The sequence below is a fragment of the Melanostigma gelatinosum genome (genome assembly GCF_949748355.1).
Source record: "Melanostigma gelatinosum genome assembly, chromosome: 19".
Taxonomy (NCBI): Eukaryota; Metazoa; Chordata; class Actinopteri; order Perciformes; family Zoarcidae; genus Melanostigma; species Melanostigma gelatinosum.
In genome coordinates this window covers 14,687,463-14,713,330 of record NC_136652.1, presented here as the reverse complement: position 1 = coordinate 14,713,330, position 25,868 = coordinate 14,687,463, and the positions used below count along the sequence as shown (strand labels likewise).

At 43.8% G+C, this 25,868-nt stretch overlaps 1 protein-coding gene across 4 annotated transcripts in view; it reads right to left on the bottom strand.

The window, feature by feature from the left end:
- The window catches only part of sash1a (SAM and SH3 domain containing 1a), a 140,809-nt gene that overhangs the window by 36,542 nt on the left and 78,399 nt on the right, over window positions 1-25,868 (bottom strand). For 3 of the 4 annotated variants that reach the window (XM_079290758.1, XM_079290759.1, XM_079290761.1), the window contains exon 2: window positions 1,300-1,428. In XM_079290758.1, coding sequence (XP_079146884.1) covers window positions 1,300-1,428 — 129 coding nt within the window. Of the gene's footprint in view, window positions 1-1,299; window positions 1,429-9,328; window positions 9,892-25,868 lie in introns of those variants that run through there. The other variant, XM_079290760.1, reaches the window with a different exon arrangement.

Genomic DNA, 25,868 nt, shown 5'->3' with positions numbered 1-25,868 from the left:
TCGGTGAAGAAACGGCTGCTCTAGACTTGAATAATCCCCAAACCTAATTTTAGAAAAAGGACTGCACTGAAATGCAAGGGAAAAGTTCAATCCATATAGCGTAGGTGCATACTGCGCTTTTGAGAACTCTCAATAAGGTGTTGTCTGAACTATATTCCTTTCTTCATGGTTTTTTTATTTCTCCTATATTTCGGTGCCAAGAATTGCAGAGTGGCGGGACAGCTGCAGGCTCCATTCTCCACTCCTTCTCTTCATTCCCCTCATCCTCCTCCCTTCGTCTGTTCACATCCTTATCCTCCTCCTGTCTTGCGCTGCAGGCTCAGGGCCCAGTCAGCTCTTTTCCTCTCTTCTGACACCCGGGCTGCAAAATCTTCCCCGATTGCTTCCTCTTCACCTGTTTTATATCGTCAGGATGAAACCTTCCCAAACTATAAAATGTCCACAGGTAATCCATATTAATGTAAACTTACACAAAGGCCACACAGAGAGAAAACTTAAACCTACGATCAAACCAAATAAACGATCTATGTATCCACAGCTCTGATTTTTTTTATGCTTTCCAATCCTTCTCATGAAAGCTGTGAAAACAGGATGTCTACCTGGAGTCATTAAAAGGAAGAGCACAATAAATCAGCTATCCATCTGAGCCATGCTTAACCAAACCAAAACCGCATGGCTGCCTACGATCACAAGAGGCCTCCTATTGAACTATACTTTTCGTATACATCTGTTTTAGAAATGAGAACAAATTACCTTTTCCTAAAGGTTCGTACCATGTAAATTCACCATGAATAAATCATAGAGCTATTGTGAAGTTAGCATAACGCTCAACACTTGTTTTTGTGGACCTACTGGCGAGTGTGCGGAACAGAGCTACACCCTCTGTGGCAGCACCAGCAACATTCCTTCATACATTTGAGTGCAGCTTGGCAACCAAAGGGGTGCCCCACTACCCTACATCCATGTGAAAAGGACCCCCAGAACACAAATGCATTCACATCCAGAAAAAGCATACTGCCTTTGGGGAAAGTCTTAAACTTTAGCACACATCCATGTTTGTTCCGCTGCTGTTGTTCCTTGCTAGGTTGTTGGTGAAGACTGTGGACATTTCACTGTGTAAAGCTACGAAACTACTTTTAAAAGGGGGATTTTTAGGGTCTTATATTAAAGGATTTGCCAGAAGAATTATCATTTGTCAAAAGCATTTTGGAAGCATGCAAAATGCTTTGCCTGACCACTGTCAGCAAGTCTTTGTTTTTTTGTCTTTTACTTGTGTGTGCGAGAGGGGTTTGCATTTACCATGTCAACCTCTTGGGAGACTCGTCTTTTGCGTAGCTCCTCCATGCGGTCGTTGACGTCACTGAAGCAGGTGTTGTAGTACTCAGAGTACTCCTGGGCTAGGTCATCTATGTTGCCCAGAGAACCATCCTGGAGAGAGGAAGAGAGGACATGGTTTAGCCAGGGAACTACCACATCCCAAAATAGGAAAGCTGATAATGTAATTGTACGGGGAAGAAAAGTCTTTGCAAATGTATACAATTTGGTATTCAATGAATCACTTCAAAAACTAACAGTAAATGCAATGATTCACTCGTTCACGCAGCTTCAATCACTTCAACAATCTACCAGTGCTTCAGTAAAGGAAAAAAGGCGAACCAAGATGAGTACACTGTGTGACAAGCCCACCCGCCTCCATCCTCTCCATTTACAGCACAGCTTTATAAAACCACTGTCACATACACTTACAATTAGTGGCATATAAAAGGCTCCTACAGGCACGCATTTCAGTAAAGTGGCATGGCTTTAGAAAAACACATGACTCAACAACACACATGTACAGAGAGGTATGTGTTGTCTACACACACACAATCCAAAACAGAATAATCTAAATGTACCACTCAATAAAATGTATGTATATTTTCGGCAGTTGATTCTTATTAAGTCCCATTCAGTGTCCTTTGCCAGCCATGGTTTGATCCTGGGTTTTGTCTTTTTCGAGGCTCAAATCAAGGATGCCCTTTACCTCCTCAGACGTTCACCCAACTACAAACCAAACACACTCTTCCGGTTAGCTGTAGTTTAGGTCAGCACAGTTCCTGTCATTGTAGGAAAATATGTGTTTAGGATTGCGGGAGGAAGCTGTGCACCAACAGTAAAGACCTTAAACAACAGAATACTCTCTGGATATAATGTTGAAGACTGGCCTCCAAGTTACTTTTCAAAATATGAATAGTGAACCGAACCATGAAGCAAGATCAAGAAGTTAGCTGGGGTCAGTCCTCGTGTATGGTTTGGTGGGTTCTACTCAATGCAGTTCTCCAGCTAACTAGTCACGCGCCATCGGGTCTGAAAAATGTATTGTATCCTTTAATTAAGCCCTTAAGAAGAGCCACCTCTTTTGCACTTTCTGGAGAGAAGACGGACACTCATCTCTCGCTTTGGTAAAAATGTAGGCCATTCTGGCAGTGATGGCAAACTGTTAAATATTCATCAGTGTTGATCTAATCTGTGCCAGGCAGACAGCTAGCATTGAGTCACTGTGCAGGGTCCGAACAGTCTCTCTCAGTCTCTGTCTTTCTCAACCGGACTCCCTATCTGGGTGCCAGGCCGCAAATGAATGGATCCCTGTGAGTGAGTGCCACAAACACACGCACGTGGGCATAAGGCCCCTCTGAACACACATTAGCATTCACATCCATGCATGCAGGAGATTTCAAAAACATTGGACCAAAACAAACTCAGGCAAACCAATCGAATACAACACAGCTCAGTGGACAACGTTATGCGACGGCACTTGGTGATTGTGCACGGAACACAATATCACGAACAAACACGCATGTTCTGTCTCAAAGTGCAGCTTGGCCGGCTGTGATCCATCCTCCTTGTCTCATTGCTTGAGAAATTCTGTTCCTGGCCTGGACATATGGTCCGAGATGACTGAGATTCCCAGTGGGAACACTCCATGAGCAGCACATGCTATTCCCAGCATTCCTTGCAAAGATTGAAAACAAGCTCTCATTACAGAACTCCAAGATGGTTTAATCACCATACACATGTCACAAAATAGTGCTGATCTATTCGCCACGTCCGTGAGATAAGAACAAACCGTGTCCTCAGATTACACCAACTGTTGATTAAAAGAGGGCTTCTCACGTTGGTGTTAAAGAATAGCCAGAATTGATTAATCAAGCATTGCCATTTTTCTGGTCCCACTCCGTCAGGTGCATTAAATGTAAACCTCAACTGTGGACGGATAAAAGTGCACATGCTAGCTGCTCTTCGATTGATGCGAGTCTCTGGCTGTATGCATCCACGTGTGTGCAAACATCCCTGTGTTGTGTGTGGACAACTGAAATTCCTCCAACTCTGTAGTGGTATGAGCTCACGGGGGTCCGACACAGCTGACCCTCACCCCCACCGTGTAAAGTGATACCGCATATGCTCAGTTATGTACATATCCACTATGAGACAGCACGTGAGTGTAAGTGTAGAGAGTGCAAATTCCTTTAGGGAGAACCGCAGAATCGGAGGGAACGCGTTAAGAAACGTAAATCTACGGATGTTTGATTGAACGTGTGTGGTGTCAGCAGATGAGCAAGAGTTTAGTCGACATTTTAGAGAGGATCTGTCAACGTGGGAGTGTAGGTGGAAGAGCATGGACGGATCTAACAGTGGTCCACACATCCAGTTTGGAAATGTGGGCGGGGGGGGGGGGGGGGGCGTGAGAGTTGAGGCTGGACAAGGGATGATTTGTGGGATACTGACTAGGGCAGCTGTGGGGTGAGAAGAGAATAAAACATCTGGAGTCTGGGGGGGAAGAAAAAAAAATAAATCAGCATTTATAAGAGAGGATGAAAATGAAATCCCCCACAGCTTACCTAACCTGGAAAGCATTTGGGTCTCTGTGTGCTAATTAATAACCCTAAAAACAATGCTTACTCTAATAATATAATGAACACATTTTCAGAAACCAATTAACCACAATAATAAACACATCTAGTTTCATGGAGGTATGTTTGAAATGGAGAATAATTCCAACTCAGCTGATGTAACTGCTTCTCCACCCTGGAAGGGAGGGAGGCCAACTCCCAATTTTGACTGGAACAATGGCAACAATAGTCATACAGAAGAAAAAAAAACACCCGAGCAAAGATTTGTGAGTGAGTTTGTGTGTATTTACAGTAAAGAGTGTGCATGAGTCATTTACTTTAAAAGCCTACTTGAACAAGATGGCTACTCCCAATGTGCAGCTGAATTTTTTCAGACAAAAACTGTGAACAAACTGTGTTCCGTGCCACTTCTGGACCGAATTCAAAAAACTCAACTCACAACAGAGAAAAGGTTCTGAGAAATGTAGAAGACATTCACACGGACGCAATAACTGACTTCGTGGCTGCCATGTTGTTCCAACCATCAAACACACAAATCAGTGGCATTGCACCATGGTGGAGAAATATTTCAGCAATGTGTGATATGGTTGCTACTGAGCCATAACCAAGTGAATTACACAATATTCATTGCGTTGGAGGAATGGAGATGACACCATCCATGCCAGACATCCAAGATAATAAAATCAAGTTCATCCCTTTTCTCATGGAAAACAAATCAAATCTCCTCAGCTTTGGTTTGGAATATACTGTAAATGTATATGCTTACTACAGGCAGCATGGTAGCACACTTGAGAATGCAAACAGCATTAAGTAGCCTCTGCTAGCTTAATCAGTTAGCCACAGCATTCCTGGCATTCTAGCTAGCACAGAAGCTTGTCTCCTGGGACTTTCAGTAAGTCAATATAAAGCAGCATCGGTTTAATAAAGATGCAATGTTGTGTCCAGTGTTAAAACGTATACTTCATATGTTACCACCACCCTACTGGAATTATAGTTTCCAAAGGTTCTACCATTCTGTGGCCTGTATTATACCATTTTTTTTTAAATGGAAATCATTTGCACCATTTTATGATACAACAACATGAAAAACCACTGCAGTGTTTATTTCTCGTTTCACAATGTAAACACTTTTAGTTCGGTACAAGCTGTTATTCTAAAACAAACACATTGCCAAGAATGAGCAGTTCCCAGCTGAAAGGACCATTTCTTCACAACATAACATCTGAATGGCTCTCTTGCAAAGTTATTAAAAAATTCCACAGCCAGCATGCAAGGCACTGATAACATAGGTCTCCTTGCGTGCTTAGGAGTCACTGCCAAGGCACACAGCTAATCCCGCAAGCAAGTTACGCTCAATTCAGGTTTTTATACATTATGTTAGATGTTGCAAAGTCTCACAAAGAATGTGTTTGTTTATTATAAGCATAGAGAAAGACATGCTGAAAGGCTAAAAGCCATTAGCCCCAGGCCTAACATGTTTGTTCTGGTCTATCCTTTGGGCTCACATTCCTGACTGGGTTGAATGGTGGAGTACATGGTGTTAACCATTGTCACAAAGCTGGCCTGGTGACTGCCCCTTTTCTCGGGGAAAGAACAATGACAACAGTTTACAGTAGAGCCACGCATCTGATGTAATGTTTGAACCTCGGTGGTACAATCACTTTCAATGCAACCTCAGGACAGGTGCGGCAGGTTGACCAAACTACAGGAGTTCTGAAAAATATCGGATGCACTTTAGTGGAGAATTCCGCAAAACATAGAGCCAGTGGTCTGGCCAAGTCTGACTAAGATGTAGGTGACGGGAGCCAACGGGGGAAGAGTGTCGAGGAAGGTGAGGCCAGGGGGCAAAGCCCACCCACTTTAGTGGGCTTCCTGAGGATATCCAGGTTTGAGCAGATCAGTGCTCTGCTATCCCAACAGAGGAAACCTGCCAGTTCTCTGTGTGACCTCAATAATGACAGCAGTCAGGGAGGGGGAGCAAAGGAGAAGTGAGCCGAGTTGGACTGGGCAACAGTAGACACAATTAGGCTATGATAGACTGTGTTAGGACATTATTGGCAAAGATATAAAGTGGCCTAGCTCACCACGGTTTGGCAGAAAAGGACTGGAGCATATGCTGCCACTCCGTATGAAGTGCTATGTGGGAGGAAGAACATAGAAAGCACCTCATCTAACCATTTGTTTTTCGCAGAGACAATCAATATCCATGTCTCGAGAGAGCAGGATCCAATCCTTAGGTCTAGAGATGAAGCACCGTCTAGTATAGTCAGTGTTTTCTAAATGGACAAACTCCCACCCACACTGTGTGAAACGCCACAAAACTCTCTTCAAACAGAGAAGGATTTCCTGCAGGCAAGTACAAGACTTCCACGAGGCTAAAGACGACCTTTCAAGCAAAAAACGGGATGAGAGGTTTCTTTCAAAGGAGCAAAAATGAAATAATGGATGACTGTCAGCTTTTGACTCTCCAGGTTTGCGATCAAATCCTCGAGACTAGGAAGGGGAACAATTAGAAGTTATCCCTTAGTGAAGGCATGTTTAAAACTCTGCATTGTGACCGTCCTCAACGCATTAAAACAAATGAAGCAGCCATTAGGACTCATAGACCATTTGCCAAAGGAGGTGCAATGGAAAAGGAACAGGAATGGATTATTGCAGAGAACTCAAAACATGTCTGCTGAAACTGAATTTTTTTGTTTCCAGTCAGGTCGTTTTAATGTGGCTCATTTAAAGTTCAATAAAGAAAGTTCAATAAAACTCCTCATGTCTCTAGAAGAGGGGTGGGACTAGAAGCAAATCCCCATTCAGACATCTGTAAATCCGACCTCTTAAAACTGCTATCGCTCCAGCGCTGTTCTGTCATAAACTACCTTTGACTCACTGGCTTACTTTGGTATTCTTATTAAACACATTCCGCAACAGGCTGACTACTGTGTATGATTAGCCTCAAAGACAAGGCCGCCTTAAAAACATACTGCAGACCGAAGGGCCCTTTGGTTTTCACGATGAAAATGTATTTTGGAGGAGCAAATGTAGATGAAATTCTGTAGTTCAACTCTTCTCCGCTGGCTGTTTTAATGCTTATCTGCAATGCTACCCGGGTCGTTCTTGAGTTTGGCATGTGTGCTGAAACATATAGTAATCCCCGACAGGCAGGAGTATAATAAGCATGTTAACCAGATCTTTATCAGGATGTATGTCTATCGATACAAGTAAGCCTGTTCTCATGAGAGGGGAGCCAAGACCAAACACATTTGTAACAGTGAGTTAAAGTTGGGTCAACAGGCTTGGGGCAAACCCAAATTAAAAAGGCCATTGAATTCCCATATAGGCTCACAAGCAAAACAAAAGCCATTGAAAGTCATAGGGCAATAGTTATATTTAGCAGAGCTATTGTACTTTGAAGTAGAGGGTTTTCATTGTGCTTAGGACGTCATAGGGTGCTTTACGATAGGAGCCCGAGCAGCACATTGTTAGGAAGAAAGCTCATTATATCAAGGGCAATTTAAGAGGCTTGTATTTTTGGGACTTTTTTATTGTTACTGTATTAATTATGTCAATAAATTGATAAATCAATCTAAGACACATTTTAAAGCAGTGAACATACAATCACGTATACTTATTCAAATGCATAGCAGTACTGCAAGGAAATGACAATGTTTTACAAGACACTGTCATACTTACATGATGCCTGCAAGCTGCCATCAACTCAAGAAACTCATCACCAAAAGACCATTCCAACGGAAAATCATGTATTATCATGGCTGTCAACCAGTTAGTTCTAGTAGGACGATCTGACCTGCTGAACTTTTGAAAGACGCCGTCAGCGGCCAAGTAGACCGATCAAGTTCCATGCTTTCACACTTCTAATCTTTCCAGTATAGTTTTGTTGGAAAGTAAGATGGTCACAACTATTCCAAACCGTCCCAAGATTGAATACACAAACATGTAAAGTGATACAGTACGTGGAACAAGGTTCCAGCTAAAGCGGAGGTCAGTGACTTTAAATGAGTAGAGTGTGCTATGTCTTCTGGTGGGTCAGCTACTTAAAATCAATTAGTTTGTGACCTCCAACCACGTTGATGTTAGCAAAGAGAAGGATGCATGTGTCCATATTATAAAACTGTGAAACTTAAAAAGTTTGAAGTTATTGGATTGACCATCAAACAGTGGAGATTGGTGTATTTGACACATGTCAAGAACAAAAGAGTTCAAAAAGCATGTTGCTGTTTTTCATGTGTGTGTCTCAGCTCAGGGGAAACCATGAGCACATAGTCTTGCAGACATTTGCCTCCAGAGCAATAAATCTGGATAAATTGCCTGGCTGGGAGCCAGGTCTCCCACTAGTGTCAGAGGGCAGGACCGCCTCCCCCCACCTACATCTGCGCGCGCGCGCGCGCGCACACACACACACACACACACACACACACACACACACACACACACACACACACACACACACACACACACACACACACACACACACACACACACACACACACACACACACACACACACACACACACACACACACACACATCTTCAGTGCCAGACCAAACCAAATTAACACCTTTGTCTTTAAACAGAGTGGAAGTAACTGCAACACATTTGGTCAGCAGATCAATCAGACCCCCCCCCCCCCCCCCCATGGCCTGTAAAATCAAGACTGCTGTGGCAGCCAAACAAAAGAGAGTTGTTACAATATACAGCATCTCCAAAGTGAAGAGCATGTGAGGCACAAATATGCAGTATACAGTTAATCTGACTCTCTCTGGACTGAGATAATGCAGTTTACAAAGAAAACAGGACACTCAAAAGCTCTTATGATCCAGGGGTCTGAAACACTGTGGGAAATCAAACTTAATTTACCAATTACTTAATAAGCGAATTGTTAAATGTTAGAATGTTTCCTGATAAGAGAGGTATGTGTGGGATCTCAGAGACCTTGATGTGAACTTCAAGAAAGCCAAAACATAACTAATAATCCGCTTTTCCAGTTTTTTTGAGTGGCACTGTTATGATCCAGTCAACAATACAGACAACACATCTCCTCAGCTGGAGGAGCAACAACATTGGAGAAAGAGAGCAGCAATGTAAACAATGTAGCAGGGCAGTACACCGATGCTCAGTCCAGCAAACTAAAACACACACACGAAGGGTTCATCTTTCACTGTGTAATATACCATATTCTCATCCGATTCCTGTTCCGATCCGACCGACTCAAGCGTGTGAATACGTCGCTTGCAGCCTCCAACTAAACCGCATGTAGTGCTGGTGCATTTGAAACTCGGGCCTTTAATTAAGGACGCACGGCTGAGAGCTGTGTTGAAGCGCAATTTGCATGCGGCAACTAGTTGGCTACACAATCGCTCATTCGGCAAAATCAGTGTCAACTTTGACATCCAAAAAAAAAAAAAAAAAAACCAACAACAACTTACCAGCATCCCCATTACGTCCGTCCACAGTTGGGAAAAACTGTCGGACGCAGCAGCGCTCTCTGCCCGGGGCTCATCGGTCAGCGCACCGGCCCCCTGATCACCTTCCATGATGGAAGAATGTGTTGTGTTCAGTCAGCCCAATCTGGTGCAAAGCTTGAATCCAGGCCGGCGGGCAGTGAACCTGATCGCCCAGCAACACAAACGAGATGTGGGTGCCAAGGCTGCTCCTACAGAAAGTTGCCCTTGACGCACCGGCGAAACGCTCTGACATTGCTTGGCACGATCCGAAGTTTAGTGCGCGAATGGCGTCCCGACATGTTTGCGAAACTCCCGCAACAACTCGTGCGTCGAATTCAAGTTATATATTAAACACAAAAAAAAAGGAAAGTGAGACGGCCTAGAGTTGTGTTGGACCAACAACAGGTCATTGGTCTGAAAAGTTCCTTGCGGGGTGTTCCCTGCTCAGGATCCGTGCGCCGGGGCATAAACCAAACCACACGGCGGGGGAGATGCCGTCCAAGTGGGCGAGAAGTTTCCGAAAAGTTAATGGAATCCCTCGACGAGTGACAGAAAACGGTGTGAACTTGCAGAGCGAGCACACAATAAGCTTATTTCCATTTAAAAAAATCGAGTGAGAGAACGCCCGGAGCACACAGCGAATCCTCAAAACACTGCGCCTCCCCCTCTCTTCACCCGCCGAGTCTCTCTCTCCCTCAATCACTCCTCCCAACAAACCATTACAGCAGAGGGAAAACACTTGTCCCGAGCCAGGAGCACAATATGGCCAGAAATGAACTCAAACCGCGGACGAATCATTAATATTCCAACAATACACGATTCATTTTGTGATTTATATTTGTTATGGTAATCTCATATAATTTGACCAGTTGATACGTTTTGTTTTTAACCCTGAACAAAATTCACTGACAACATTAGTGACCTAAACCTCCTCCATGATGATGTTTATGTCCTTATTGCCTTCTTTGATCGTTTTAAATGGTCACTTTATAGTTTTGCTGAGGCAGCTTATATTCCAAAATACATTTACAAGAGTGTAGTTCATTTATGGGAGTTTTTTTTTTTTTAAACAGCTCAGAAAACTTTTTATCTCATGCTGACAGGGCTTTCCCACCAATACGTCTCTCGAGCCAGCGTTGAATAGGGACTGTGAACAAAGCACATTCTCCATACAATTGTATGAAAATGAACAAAAAGCGCATGGGGGAAAAAATGTTTTTAGGAGGTGATGCATAATAAATCTGGACCAAATGCTGAACAACAACAAAAAACTTTGAGACTTTTGAAAGTAGTTCATTTGGTTTAGGATTACCATACACACACACACACACATATATATCAGTTGGTATATAATATAACAGCAATGTTCTCTGTGCCGATCTCATTTGAATATGTAAGAGAAAAAGAAACACGCCATGTACAAGCATGAAATTGCACAGCCATCCTGTCTGATCAGCCCTTTGTTACGCTCCACCAGCAGGCTACTCCATGGTAATGAAGAAGTCCTGAGACTCTCTCTGATTCTCCCTGTTGTTGTCAGAGGCATATACTCTCAGAGCGGCAACAGCTGCCAGATCTCGTGACAGATGCCAGAAGGATGAGCGATAGAGAGACTGAGAAGGTAAGACAAAACCATTTAAATCACAGCTCCACACTCAGCTCCCTTCTCCGCGGTTTCAAGCCAATCTAAAATGCTGCTTCACCTGCTGTTCACCAAAAACAGCCCACAACAAAGAAAATAAAAATAAGAATAAATAAAATAAGAGGAATATGCAACTAGTGTATAGAAACTATCGGAAACTAACAAGAGCTAACAAGTACAACTTTGACCTGATGATGGTACTAGATGAAAGGTCAGGTGATCAACATTTGTACGATTCATCCTCTGGGGAACATGAATATCTGTACCAGATTTTAGGGCAATCCATCCACTACTTGTCGAGATATTTCAATAAAATGTCTACATCATAGTGGAGCTATAGAAGAAGAGTCAGCTGATCACCAAAGTCAGTGGGATTCATCCTCTGGGGATCATGAATGCACAAAATGTCACAGCGATCCATCCAGTAGTTGTCGAAATTCACATGTCTAAACTAAAGTGGTTTACCCACGCACCAGAAATCAAACACATCATGCAAGTCACTCCTCTTTGTTGGCCCTGATCGTTCCCTTTTATACAATATAACGGTTCAAAGTGTGTGTCAGTGAAGAATTCCTTTAACAGGCCGTGGATGAGCGGCGGCTGCTCATTAACAGTATCCTGCGTACGGTCTCAACACACAGAACACACGATCACACAAGAGCAGCTTCGTTGGCCAGCAAGTCTACAACCCGGGGGTCTGCACTGCTGACCTCCGGTTAACAGCAGCAGCAAGGGGTAGGACTACTGGTGTGTGTGTGTGTGTGTGTGTGTGTGTGTGTGTGTGTGTGTGTCCATACTGCCATTACATCATTGCACTAGTCTTCCCATGTTTCTAATGAATGATGAGCACGTTCTGTTTTTTGAAGAACGCTGATCCTCCCCCTTCTTCAAGCTAAAAAGAGGTGTTGAAAGTCGCCCCCCCCTCCTCACACCCACACACTCCCACCACAAACACTCTTTCTGCCAAAACCCAGTTACCCAAATACAAAACAGCGTGACCCCACCTGGAGCAACTCAAACTGTACTGCTAATAAGGAGAACAGGAAGCCTGTTGACCCAGTGCACACTCGTCAAACACCGCTGGTGTGTGTGTGTGTGTGTGTGGAGGTGCCAGCTTCCCCCTTCTCTCTCTTCACACTGGCCACCAATCAAGGTGTCATGTTGCCAGACGAGAGGAGACAAAGTCACTTGCCAATTGTTTTACCATAATGCCAAGTGGATACGCCTGCAACCAATTCAGTGTCTATAACTGTGTCCTGAAAGTATAGGATGTGAGAGCTAAACTTATTTCATGGTTCTCATAATATATACGGGATTCTTTCATGGAGGGTTGATGTCATGAATATACATTTTCTGCCGTGGGTTACTTTGAACACAGTCGTAAAAAGCCTCAGGACTTGGACTACATCCTGATGGATGTCAAGTATGAAAGTTATTTTGACAATTTCACTGCCTTTCATCTATCCTCTTTCATCTTTTCTCCCATCTATTATGAATGGTTTCATTGTCTTATCAAGCGCTCCTCTTCTCTGGTGCCGATCCTGCTTGGTTCCTGAAGGATGGGAGGAAAATAGCACCGTCATCAGGTTTGGGACAACCTCTAGAGTAGACGTGAGACGGGGAGCATTTCTTATCAGACAGTCGTTTCTTTTATGCAAAAGCCATTTCTATGTGAGGTCATGATGTGTGGGACTTTTTGGTCAGTATAAATTAGTTTAAAAAAAAAAAAAGCCTATATTTACAAATCAGAGTCAGGGCTTAGATGGGATTGCCAGCATTGGCAATGACTACATTTACAGGACTGTGTAAGGACAGGTCAGGACAAGACACAATCTCAGGGAACGGCACGTGTTTCTTGCAGGTATGGCAACAGACATGAAGGCATTGCAGGGATCTTCCATCTACAAAGAATCAACTAATCTTCCACTGAGTCCATTCATTACCACTCAAACACTCCCACAGGCTGAATAATGTTAAAGACTCAGAAAAACACCCGTTGAGACGGTAGATTTCCTTTAAACGCACTTGCCCTGGATTACGCTTTATCACGGTGTTTCATTTTATGACTCTGCAAGATTATCACAAAAGCAAGCAGCGTGTCTAAACACACTCGGAGGGGCGATGTTGCACGGAAAGAGAACGGAAAGAGAGCAGAGGGAAGATAAAGGTCGGGGAGGAGTTAGAGAGTAGTAGAAGATTACAGTGGAACCTGTCAGACTGGTCACATAAAAGCATCAAACTGATAAAGGTGATATCTTGATGTAGAGTTGAAACAATAGTGAAACACCTTTAGGTGTTCGGACTACAAGGAGGAGGAAAGATAAAAGTAGAAAGGCGCTCCTGAGACGAAGGAGAAAAAGGAGACGGAGATAGAAAAAGAATGCAGACGGTCTTGAAGCAAAGCAGTGGCTGGACCTCCCCTGATAGTGAGAGTGACCCTTCCTGGAGGTCAGTGACCCTGGGCCTTAAAAATAGCCCCCGGGGGGAGTCACGAACGGTGCTGCCAGGCGTGATTAACAACTTGGTGGACAGACATCAAGGGCACCACCAACGCGCTTCATTAAGGAATGCTGTACGTAACCACACAACACTAACACAGACATAGAATAGAATAGCTGAGTTTTAGAGCATGCATCCTCTACATTGTGAAGACATTGAATGATGAAAATAATATTTTGGAAATGAACGCGCTTATTCTTCATACGCAGATTAACGAGGCTGGTATGCATCCTGTCCTGTTCCAGTAAATGATATTCATTTTTAGATTTTCATAGTAGTTTCATGAGTATGAAATAAAGGTCACTATAAACTCCTCACATTGAAGCAACAAGGGTGTAGTCACCTCTCCTTCCGCTCTGATCACCATTTCTCCATCTATCGCTCATCTTGGCTCGCCCCGTGTTTCTACACATCGTCCTCCTTTTTTTTAAATCACTTGGCGTCTACCCCGAGCTTAATTGGATCGAATGTCTTGAACCCTTATCTCTTAGTCCTCAGAGTGCCTTCGCTAAGTGATTAATTGGGATCAAGACTTTCAAATCATTAATTCTGCTTCGACGATGGGTCAAAGGCCCGACAGTCCCGAGGCATTTTCTATGAACCAATCTGGATGAGAGCATTTGCTACTCTTATTTATATGTGTGTGCATATATATATATATATATATATGTGTGTGTTTATGTGTGTTACAATGCGCAAGAGGATGTGTATGTGTGAGGAGTCGGCGGCCAGGCTAGCCCCACTGTGCTTCACGCGCCACTGAGCCTTGCGTGGGAGTTATCACACAAACCCAATTAGCATGACAACTAATTACTGTTGCCTCGGTCCCCTCCCCCAGCTGAGCAACTCATGAAATTAGATCAACACACTGGTCTTTCCACTGAAAACAACGCTTTCAGGGAGTAATAATGAATGCGTGGCGCTTGCTGTTTGTGTGCTTGAGGTGTTACTTTTCATAGGGTGGTCAACCATAACACTGGAGTCTTTTGAAAGCTGGGGGAAACTTCAAATATCAACACAGGAATGACTTCAGGGCTAGAGGGAGCGAGAGAGAGAGAGAGAGAGAGAGAGAAGAGAAAGGAAGAGGAAGACAACCGGGAGAGTGTGAGGTAAGCAGTGATATGCATGGTGAACAACAAATGGGTACAGAGAAACCTGCTGACACCACTGTAACTCAGACAAAACATTTTCACATTCTTTGTGTCCCATTTAAGTCAATTTTACTTTTAAATACTCTATTATGCACTCTCCAACTCACCGACATGTAGTTTCTATCGGCATGCAGTTTACACCAAACTATATTACGCCTCCCACAGTCACAAGCCTTTCCGAGTAGGATTTACGAGTCCGATACTAATCCATGCTTTTATTAATGCACTGGTAATTGCAGGTCCCTTTCATGTGCTTTGTGTAGAAAACTGCCGACATATAAACAAAGCATATTTCTGCTAAGCCCTGGATCCCCAGATTCTCCATGCAGCGTATGCCCTCCGTGGCCATGTGGTCGGTGATTATGTTACACTGTTGTGTGTGTGTGTGTGTGTGAACTGAGATTCCAGGGTGTTTTAATCAGGCGCGACTGAAAGGACAGATGTTGTTTTGGATGTAAGCGAGCTTCCAAAGGTATGAGCAGCGCCGTGCGAGAGGCCAGAGTCCTTTAACTGAGTGCACGGTGTTCTTGAGCCGTGGTGCATATCTGCCAGCTGGGATGCGTGTTTGAAAGAGAAGATGGCCGTGGAAGAAGATTAAACTGTATCTTTGATAAAATGCTGTTCACACATCGTGCTCGGAAATAACAAAACAGGGAATAAAGTGCGTGTGTTTGTTTGTTTTGTTGTTTGTGTGAGTAAGTGAGTGAGTCCACAGGTGCAGACAGTGGAGATGTGTTGGTCTCACTGTGGATGGAGGTCATGAGACTGTAGGCCGGCAGCTGTGTCAGGGCGGCAGTGCCAGGCTGAGTGCTGATGTCCAGTGTGTCATACATTCTGGGTCATCTCACTCTGTGTACTGCACCAGATGTACTGTGGCAGAGCACTTTCACAACAGAGAAAGAGCCTGCGAGTGGACAGAAAGTCCCACCCAAGACGAAGTGCTACTGCTACTTTACTACGTATGAATATGTGAAAGTACTACACAAATTAAGCTCGAGTCGTAAAACCTACTGTTGATCCATATCGATTCTCAAAGATACATTTTCTCATTAACTTTACAGAATTGCTTTTTTAATTGTTTTTTAATTTATTACAGTTCAAATTCAATTTCGTTGGAAAAACTGCAACAGTACCAAGTCAGATTCATTTTGTTTAATTGTTTGAATGTATACTGTCTTTTTTGGAATTGTCAACCTTTCTGACTCATCCTTAGGTCCACAGAGTCAATGCACTTGCACTCCAGTCAAAGTAACCCAGTGATTCCTCTTTGAATCTCAAAAGACATTCCAGAGATATCCAAACTGTTTAGTCTGATGCGACGAGCTGTTTTCGATTGTTTTGTCATTGGTCCCTTGCTTATCAGGAGCTTTCCCATGGCCATCTTCTGCTGTTCTTACTCCTCTCTCTGTTTTAATCAAGGGGGCAGTACAATGGGACACAGTGGTGCCCCCTGCTGTTGTCAAATATACTCACAAACCACAGCGCACGGGGCCCTCATCGCCATGCACCACGCTGGACTGGTTCGATCCTCTTGCACATCCTGTTATGTCAAGTCAGCCGCTCTGCCATATGTTAGCCTCTGAGCTATAAACAGTAAAAAAACTTTAATAAACTCAGGCATGCATGCACATGCAAGCTTGCACACTCATAATGCAGACATAGAGCAGCTTTGCATAACTTTACAGTTCAAGTGCTAACTAGACAGTAGCCAGTGGGGCTCCATAAAGATTTTATGGGTCTGACTCTGCTCTGTTTCTCTGCCTCATGTACTGAGTGAGACATCACAGAAAGAAGCTGGGATAACAAACGTTCGTACATCAGCGCGTTTTGGCACTGCTAGTGTGTGTTTTGCAATGGTCGGTTTTGGTACAGAGACTATTGGAATCAAAAGCTAAGAGTGGGATTTGTTAGGCGGTCACCTTGACCAGTGGAAACGAGCAAACAGACAACATTCAGATCCTACAGAAGCAGAGAAAGACAGAGAGTCTCTTGTGGGAGTGCGGTGTGAGAGGAATTCCAGCTCTGGAGATGCCACATTGTCCCTGGCACACGTTCATAAACAGACACAGATAAACAGCAGACACACGGCCACACACTCACTCACACAGAACAACAAACTGTGTGCAAACTGCAAATCGATCTAGAAATACCGCAAACCCACATTTATAATCTTCTAATAAAAAAAAAAAGAATAAAATCCAAGCAGTGAGCCGTGTTTTATGAGGATTTACAGCTTCACATTCCCTGTAGATTTACATCACATTGCTGGCTGGCATTTGGTTATGTATTAGATGTTGTGTGGTACGAGCTTCTGTAATTACTGTCAGTATGCACATGGCCATCATATATCTCACACACAATTCGCGACACATGATCTGTCACACATACTTGTCCATTTGCACATTAGAGGCAAATAAACGGCCACGTAAAAATACAAAAACCTCTTCTGACTCACAACAGTGGGTTAATATCAAAACCACACAAACACAACACTGACATATTATTCCTCTGAATCCCGATTCTCGGTCTGTGCTGTTGGGACTAACACCAGCCTGTTGGGATACTGGTGAGTATTGGGCCAGTACCAGAGATAAATAGTTTCCCCAGACTATAATTCACTTTCAAGACCAAAAAACGAGAATCAATTTTCTGTCTGTTCCACAAACACAACCTCTTCATGTGAAGATACTCAGAGTACCACGAACAAACTAAGTCGCTCGCCACCTAAGAAATTGCTCTCATCGCGTTAAAGTTCAGCCAAACGGATTTATGCTGACGGTAAACACTCCATTGCGATCTAGATTACAATCTCTTTGTCTGTTTCATTGGCGCAGGGCCTATCTGGCCTCTGAAATCCATTTTCAGATATCCTGCTGACAAAGACACAGACAAAGAATATAAGCAAGTGGGGAAAAAGGAAATCCTTCTTTCAAATAATTGGTTATTCATCGACATCTTGTCCCTTGACTACGAATGAAAAAACAGAATCTTGAGTCCTTTGAGTGAACTCAAGTGTCAGCAGATGTACTTTGCATGCATTTTAAAATGTGGTGTTAATGCGTCGCTGTTCTCCATCTACCTCAGACTAAATTGTTGACTTGCGCTGTGTAACTGGCTCTGTGCTCCGGATTTAACTGCGGTCTGTCATTATACAAGACCTCCCTACTGACATCATCAGTCTGGTCCAGTGTGGTCCAGAGTCTAACCATTGACCACAGCGCATTCAGCGCCCTCTCACACGTTCTTCCCTTATTACTTTTACATCCTCTTTACTCTGTCCATTTGTTTTGCTTTCTGACACCACATTGAGGCAACTACTTTGTTTGTCAATTGTAGTGATCAGTGCCTCATCGAAAGAGATCAGTTGACATTTTGGGTCACTTTTAGATTTCATTTTTGATGTTGACTGACAATATCTTCCATGAAAACCAGCTTAATGCACATATTAGGTTCATGTTAAAAAAATGTTTGAGCAATGAAAGTCTGTCGACAGCACAGATGACTAACATGACACTCTGCCAGCGTCCCATACCAACAAACTCGCTCTCTGGCTGCTCCGTGTGTGTGTGTGTGTACGCAGCACTGTCTGTCTGTCACAAAAGTCAACCACACAACACACAAACATAGTGCAAGCTCAGCTCAACTACTGTAGCCCTCTACTTTCACAGGAATTCCCCCCCCCCCCCCCCATTTCAGCCCAGAGGATCCTGCTTACACTGGCAAAAATATGAACCCAATGGCGGGGTCGAGCCACGAAAATAGACGAAACAAAACATGTATATTTTCCTAATTACTTAAACAGGTTCACATGGCAACGTAACAAAGTTCTGGTTAAACTTGCGGAATGAGCTCTCCAAGAAATAAAATTGATGCTCATGTAAAGAGAAGGGTGAGGAGATATTCCTGTGAGGGAAATCTTTAACTATTGTAATCTGCTGAAGTCAAAAGTCTTTGGGTCTTTAGCTTGAAAGCAAACAATACTTAAAAGTGATTATACGACATCCTCCTGATGTATTATTAGAGCCAAAGTTAGAACGAGGGATGGGTACCATTTCAAATGCTACTGCTGATGGGACAGCTAACTTTTAGTAATGTACTCACACAACATCGTTTCTCTAAAGAAGCCGATTGCTACAGACAAGCAGCTGCAAAATAATTAAATAAAGTCTGAAAATGGCAACATTTTGATGTAAATCAGGAACTTTCGGATCAATCAATTAGTAGACATTACAAATCAGACTAGACACTTGATGCCAGCAAGTTCTTGACCGTTTGATACTCGGTTGTAAAGGACATATTTCCGGTGCCAAAAAAAGTGCTGTGGTTTAACCTTTCTATAAATCCTTACAATGAATGATTTGAAAACATAGTAGCCTAGTCACGTACATTTAAGCCATGTGAGGGATGATGCACAAGTTTCCGTGCTGCAATTGGCTGATTCATAACCTTTGAGGTGGTAAACGGGCTTAGAGGTTACCATGGCGATGCCCAGATGCTTGGCAGAAGCTGTGTGACGAGGGCTGCTCCGGCCTGACGAGACCTCATTACGGGCTGGTGGGGAGTCCTGTCTGAGATTTCTGCTCCAGATGGTCACTCAGAACCAATTAACACACCTTTCTGACTCATTCTCTGACTCAATTCTCTCCGTCGCTCTGTTATCCGTGTCCCCACAGATCTATCGGTGTGTAACCTGCGCCAACACAACAACAAACAGACATCCCAGGCTGATGGGAAAAAACAAAACAACCGGAGCAGTCGGCGGTCATTAGCTTTGTGTGTTTAATGATTGTCCTTCCAGTCTAGGTTAGAGGCCGGCCAATGCACCAGTAATGAGTCTGCTCCGCTGCCCCTTCACCCTGCTGGACGAGTGGAGCTTCTCCGGAGCCAAGACGACTCAGCGGGACCAGAAGCAGTATGGAGGTTCATGGGCCCACTGAGATTAAATTCAGGGTGAGTAAAATTGCCTGAGGTAAGGACACATTCTTAAATAGTAGATGCCGTGTTCAGACTCCGTGTGTCTTCATGCGGGGGGGGGGAAACGTCACTTCAGTTGTCTTGAATGCATTTTAATGGAATTTATATTTCGTTAATAATGGCTGTTGTAAAAATCGGGGACAAAATATACAATAATATCGACCTTGAAGAGGCCTCCAATTTAAGAAGCTGCAACCATCAACTGTTGTGTGCCCAATACATAACTTGTACAATGATATATGCTTCCGATAAGTTCAATGAGTCTTAGAAACTGTTTGAATGTTTGGGGACAACGTGAGACCTTGTTGCATCGATCAGACAGACCGCAAAGCATGCAAACAAAACACAGAAAGAGAAAATGATCGGGCAGGGAAGGGATGGTCAGATGGATGACTACAAGCTCGGGGTGCTGGAGGACAGACACGTACACACACCTCACAGGAGGCTTGTGTTGGTACAGGAGTGTATGCTGCTGCAGGGCTTGGTGCTGAGCCCACCGTGGCTGAAAAGACATCCACATCCTGTGGCGCATAGCTGGCATTTAGCCCAGACCAATGCAGTATTTACCTCCCCTCGCTCTGCACTATCTCGACATACAACAGCAACGTGAATGCAGGTATGGATCTACTCTGGCTGGCATTCGCTCGCACCGCTTTCCACTCCTCTTCAGTGATGCATGAAAAGAACAATAATCAGGACCTTCCACACTTCCAAGACAATGCTTCACTTCATTTGTACATTTGGTCAATGACATAAGTGGCAGTAGAGACGGTCAGTCAGGAAACATACGGCTAGAACAAGATGGGCTGTGTCTTGGAGGACACAAGGACACCAGTTTCAATTACTCTCTCTCTCTCTCCTCTTTTGCCTGTTTTCTTTCCGTCTCTCCTTGTCAAAGCCTGAAATATATAGAGGGACAGATGCAAGATCATCTGGTCATGATGATCTCAGAGCAGAAACAAATACAAGCACATATGGCTTGGAGAGCACATACCTGGTATCTGAGCATAACATTGTATAGCCCCCTATATATAATATCTGAAGGGGAATTTAAAAAAACTGAATTCTGAGCTGGGCAGGGGTATTTCCAAGGGTGTGTGTGTGTGTGTGTGTGTAATCTCACTTCTCTGGCTCTGATCCCAGAGTCTGCTGTGTGTGGGGAGCTCGGGATGTGGAGCTAAGTAAACGTAGGATGAAGGATTGGTGTAACCATAACAACCGAAACACCAACAGCTTGAATATAGGCCCACAGAATACATTTGAGTTAATAATCCATATTCATGTACAATAAGCAAGTTTGTAGGCAGTGTGGTGCTGTTTCAACGAAATACATCATTGACAGCCATCAACAGAGTCACATGTAATGGTATAGAAACAAATCTGCACGATACAGATACACCTGGAGATACAACAGATGTAGACAAGCTACTATGAAAGATGATTTAAGCGTACTGATATAACCAGGCTGCTTTTTTAAAACCTCTGATCTTCAGACAACCGCCCTGCAGGTACACACACACACACACACACACACAAACACACACAAACACTTGTCATATGTTCTACTTTGATACTTTCCCTGACATGAATATATATCAATGCTGGCTGATGTGTGAAGCAGGCAAAAGGCTTTACTCACCGTACACCGAAGCTCAACGAGATCTACAGGGATAGAGCACGGGGAGAGCGGAGGCACTGCGATGCATCTGAGATTTCACTGTAGAATGAAGTCAGCCCAGCTCAGACACTGTCTAGTTCCAGGGTTTTAGCTCAGTCATAACCTCAACCAGACTTATGATTCAGTCTGTTTATGCACACAAATGACTGGCATCGGAAAAGCAGGACATGTGGTGGAAACATGTTTACAGCTGTGGCCTGGGGTTTTTAGGTATGACGTCATGGCAGAATGAAAGGTGGGTAAACTACGGCCATTGTCAGTGAATACAACAAAAAAAAGGAAGAAAGTTCAGGGCACACATTTGATTGACCTGAGACATAATATAACTGAAAGATAGAAAGATGAAGGAGAACTCTGATTGAGAGACGAGTAGAGAAGACAAAGGGTGCCCCAAGAGGATGCTTCATGGAGCCAGGGGGCACGACAGGACGGGGATTTACTGTCCACAGCTGGAACAACAGCTCCCCCTGGGGCAAAGCAGCAATAACACATAAGACCTCACTAGATCTGACTCACAAAATGTGCCACAGGGTACAAAACATGTTTTCCCAAAGAGAGAAATCAACCCCTGCTAAGAAGTTTCTCTTTAAACATGCTAACAAGTAACTTTGACAAAGGCTCTTGGACTGGACGACTGAGGGGTATTTTCATGATAAATTGGAACTTTATTGAAATGAAATTGATTTGGTGTAAAGGACGATACCCTTCCATGCTAATAAGCTACCCACCTTTCAGTGAGATGTTAATAAAAAGCGAATTCAGAGAAGAAAAATGAATTCACCCCATGATTCATTCCTGGCTCTTGATCCCTTATAAGAGTTCACGACTTAAACACACATGAATATGTTCATGCACACATGAGCACACATGCACTCGCCTGTGCCTAGAAGACACGTAGGGTAGGCACATTCCTAATCTGTATCCATGGATGTGGTCGGTGCTCCTATGATTATTCACCCATCCATGGCTGGTAGCACAGCTCTCCTCGGAAGAGGCAACCATTCATTTATGGGTTGACTGTTGCTTAAATCAGAGGCAAGGGCTGGACAGCCCCTCTGCCAACCTGGACGCAGGCTGCCATTCTGAGGGAAAAGTGATGAGCTGGATCGAATTGGTTTTAATATCAACGAAAATATATTGTGGCCAACAACAGACCATAACATGAGTAGCTGCTTATGTTGTCCACAGGACACATGTGCCAGAGGCCAAAAGCCTCAAACCAAGGCTGATGAGCATAACCACTAGCCTTACTTACGGGAAATCCTGAAACTACACCCCATTCAAATTACAGCATACACAACTGACCATTCCAGCTTGTTTCATAACAGGAGGGTACACTCACTGAATGAATGCATACATATATATATATATATGGGCAGCTTTCCTACAGATGCCGAGTGTGAGAAAGTCCTGACGGCGAGCGCTGGCTGCAGCTGATACGAGTCCTCCGGGACCTCCCCTCTGCTGAGGTCATCCCCTCGCACTCCCAACACTCGTACATCAGTGCTGACATCACCACGGATCCTCGTCAAGCTGTTGCCATCGGCAACACAAACAGGAAAAAAGCGTGTGTGTGTGTGTGTGTGGGGGGGGGGGGCGCGTGGTGTTAAGAGAGATCATCAAAGTTTATTGCTGTTTTATTGTGTATAGAGCAACATGCTATACAACATCATTCAAGAAGGTTATCGTCCATTAAACATACAAATAAATTAAATATTAGCTCTGTAGCACAAAGCTGCCTGTGTTCTGTATTGAATACAGAACTCTATAAAAGTTACATTTTGATTAAAAAAAAATGGAAATGTGGGCTGACAGTAGAGCATGAGATTAACCGACAGAGTGCTAATCACTGGGTTTGATGTGCGCCTGCATGTAGGTACTGTACGAACGAGTGTGTACGCCTGCAGCCTTTCCTGTCCCCCTGCTGTGCCAGTCAATGCTTGGTGTAGTGGGAAGCGGGGCGGCGGTGCCAGCAGTCATCAGAGCTCTTTGTATCCACACACACAGTCGGGCTATAATCAGGGAATGTTCTTTCTTCACCAATAATAGCTGTAATCCTCTCATCTCAATATGATGTGTAACCTGTGACATACTCAACACTTGGACTTGTTTTTGGGAGATTCATACAATATCTGGCCTCTGACTCGTTTCAAAATAGATTGAATGAGCTTTTAAAGCCAGCTTTTGTAGTAGCAGCAGAACCACGGAGATGACACAGTCGTGTGAGCTTGTAACGAAAGGAGAAAAAAAGGTGAGCATGTGGAGTGGTAGTGATAATCTTCACTATTTACAAAGAATCAGGCATGCAAGGCACTACACCTGTATGTGTATATATTCAGCTTAAAACAAAAGCTTCAATCACTAATTTTGTTAGATTTAAATTTCAGTATAAAAATATCACTTTGCATTGATTTTTACACTTCACAATTTGCATATCGTGTCAGGAATAGCCGGAAGGGAAATGGCTAAATATAGAGAGACGCGTGACTTCTGTAGACAGGATGACAGTGAGATCATGTTGAAAACTTCTCAGACTTTGTGCAGAGTTTCAAACCTGTCAAAAGGAATCTGGCTGTAGACTGAATAGGTTTTGAGCAAACGACAGATCCTTTGCAATGACAGCAGTATTCTGGGTGCCACTGGCACGCCCACGCAATCCACATATAGCACTGCAGAAGCACCTTTATTCACTCTAATACCTAATCCAAGAGGACATTTTTAAACTCATAATGGGCCTGCAGCAGCAGCACATAAAAACCTACCGCCATGGTTTCTTTTTTTTTTTGCCCGACTTGACTTAATTCTAAGAGTGACATTGTGATCAAACTTGCATGCAGCCGAGTTAAGTAGCAGATTATTTGAGTGAAGCTCGATGTTTGTGTCCATAAGTCTGTCATGTCTTGGATCCTACACGTGAAGCTGGACGCCGTGCACAAATATGTCTCAGCGATGTTGAACAGGGCAAATGCCTCTCTGCAATTGGAACCAACTGTAGCTTTCAGGTAACTTGACCCACCAGATGGTTTGTTACACAGAACCATCTGAGAAGCTATCATTACTTGGCAGGTGATTGGACGAACCAGCTGTCGTTCAAACTCTTGCCAAAGCCAGTCAGGAGAGGAGTGACAAACATCTTTTCCATCGAGAAAAGCCTTCAGTGCTGTTCTGAACAGTGGCCTCTCTGTGTTGTCTCGCAGACACCAAAGCCACGCCCCTCACGGGAGGAGAATGTAAGACAGACGTTTTGAGCAATAAGCTGACTTTGACAAATCTCTGATTCAAAGCAATGGAGATGTGTGTGTGTGTGTGTGTGTGTGTGTGTGTGTGTGTGTGTGTGTGTAGGTGTGTGTGTGTGTGTGTGTGTGTGAGGCAGGGTGCATGTGTGCTGAGATAAGAGCAGAAACATAAAAAGCATAGGTCGGGGATCAAAAACGAGAGACAGATCAGCTTAAGGTAATACTCTGAAGACTGTCCAAAAATAAAAGAGGCTGGATGAATAAGAGAGGGGAGGAGAGAGAGAGAGGAAGATCAGCAAAATCCTATCCGGACTCCTCGCATAATGTAATCAGTCCAGCTCAAAGCTGAGAGAACCTCTGTTCTCCTCAAACACATGCAGACCTTAAAGAGGAAGTACCCCCGATGGCTGCTATAGAATGCCCTGACTCATCAATACGTCAGTGAAATCCATTGATATGCTGAAGCTATTTTTCTAGTTTGCTCATTTTCACTTTACTTCAAGTTAGTAGGTATGTTGCAACATGTGATTTACACGTTACGAAGTGAACAAACTGTTTGTTGTAAGGGTCTTTAGGTTTGCTCAATGCTTCCCACATTCATGTACATTCATTCATACATTTCATTTGTCCCAGTGCGGTGGTTTGTTTGTCATCAGCCATGGTCTTTATCTGGCTCCACGTCTGTCGGATTCTCTCTTTTTTTTTTTTTTACATTGTAGTACACACTGTGTGGACATCATGCTGAGTGAATGCAATCACCCTGACCAAAACAAACTACAGCTTTGTTACTCAGTTGAACGCATGCCACTCTTCTTTACTCTGGTTTGTTGGCTAGCACGCACATACAGTACAGTACAACTTAGCTTGTAACAGCCAGAAATAAACTGAAAAGCAGCGTTAAAGACAGAAACCGACCAGCTGCACTGACAGAGGCTGAATTACACATGCACATATGGCAGAAACTGCGCAGTCAAACAATCCCTTGGAGGCTGACGAGGCAATGAAGGCGAGTGTTTTATCACTGTCCCAATCATCGCCAGCCCAAAAACGATCCCTCTGCAGATTACGTGCGCTGCACGGGAACCGCAGAAGCAAATGTGAGCGAGACTTTCACCCCTTTAAATAAGCGTATGTCCACGCCGACTCGCCTACTGCTCAACGCTAATGATGTCAACACACACCTGTTGCCATGGCATTTAGCCCTGCCCTGGCATGAATAAACAGGCACAGGAGTGGCCGCCCAAGCCCGGGAGCGCACTGCAACAGCAGCTGGCATGTGCAGTTTCATCTGGTGGAGAAAATGCCAAGGGATTCTCTTTAAAGTAGAGCTTTTCATTATAGT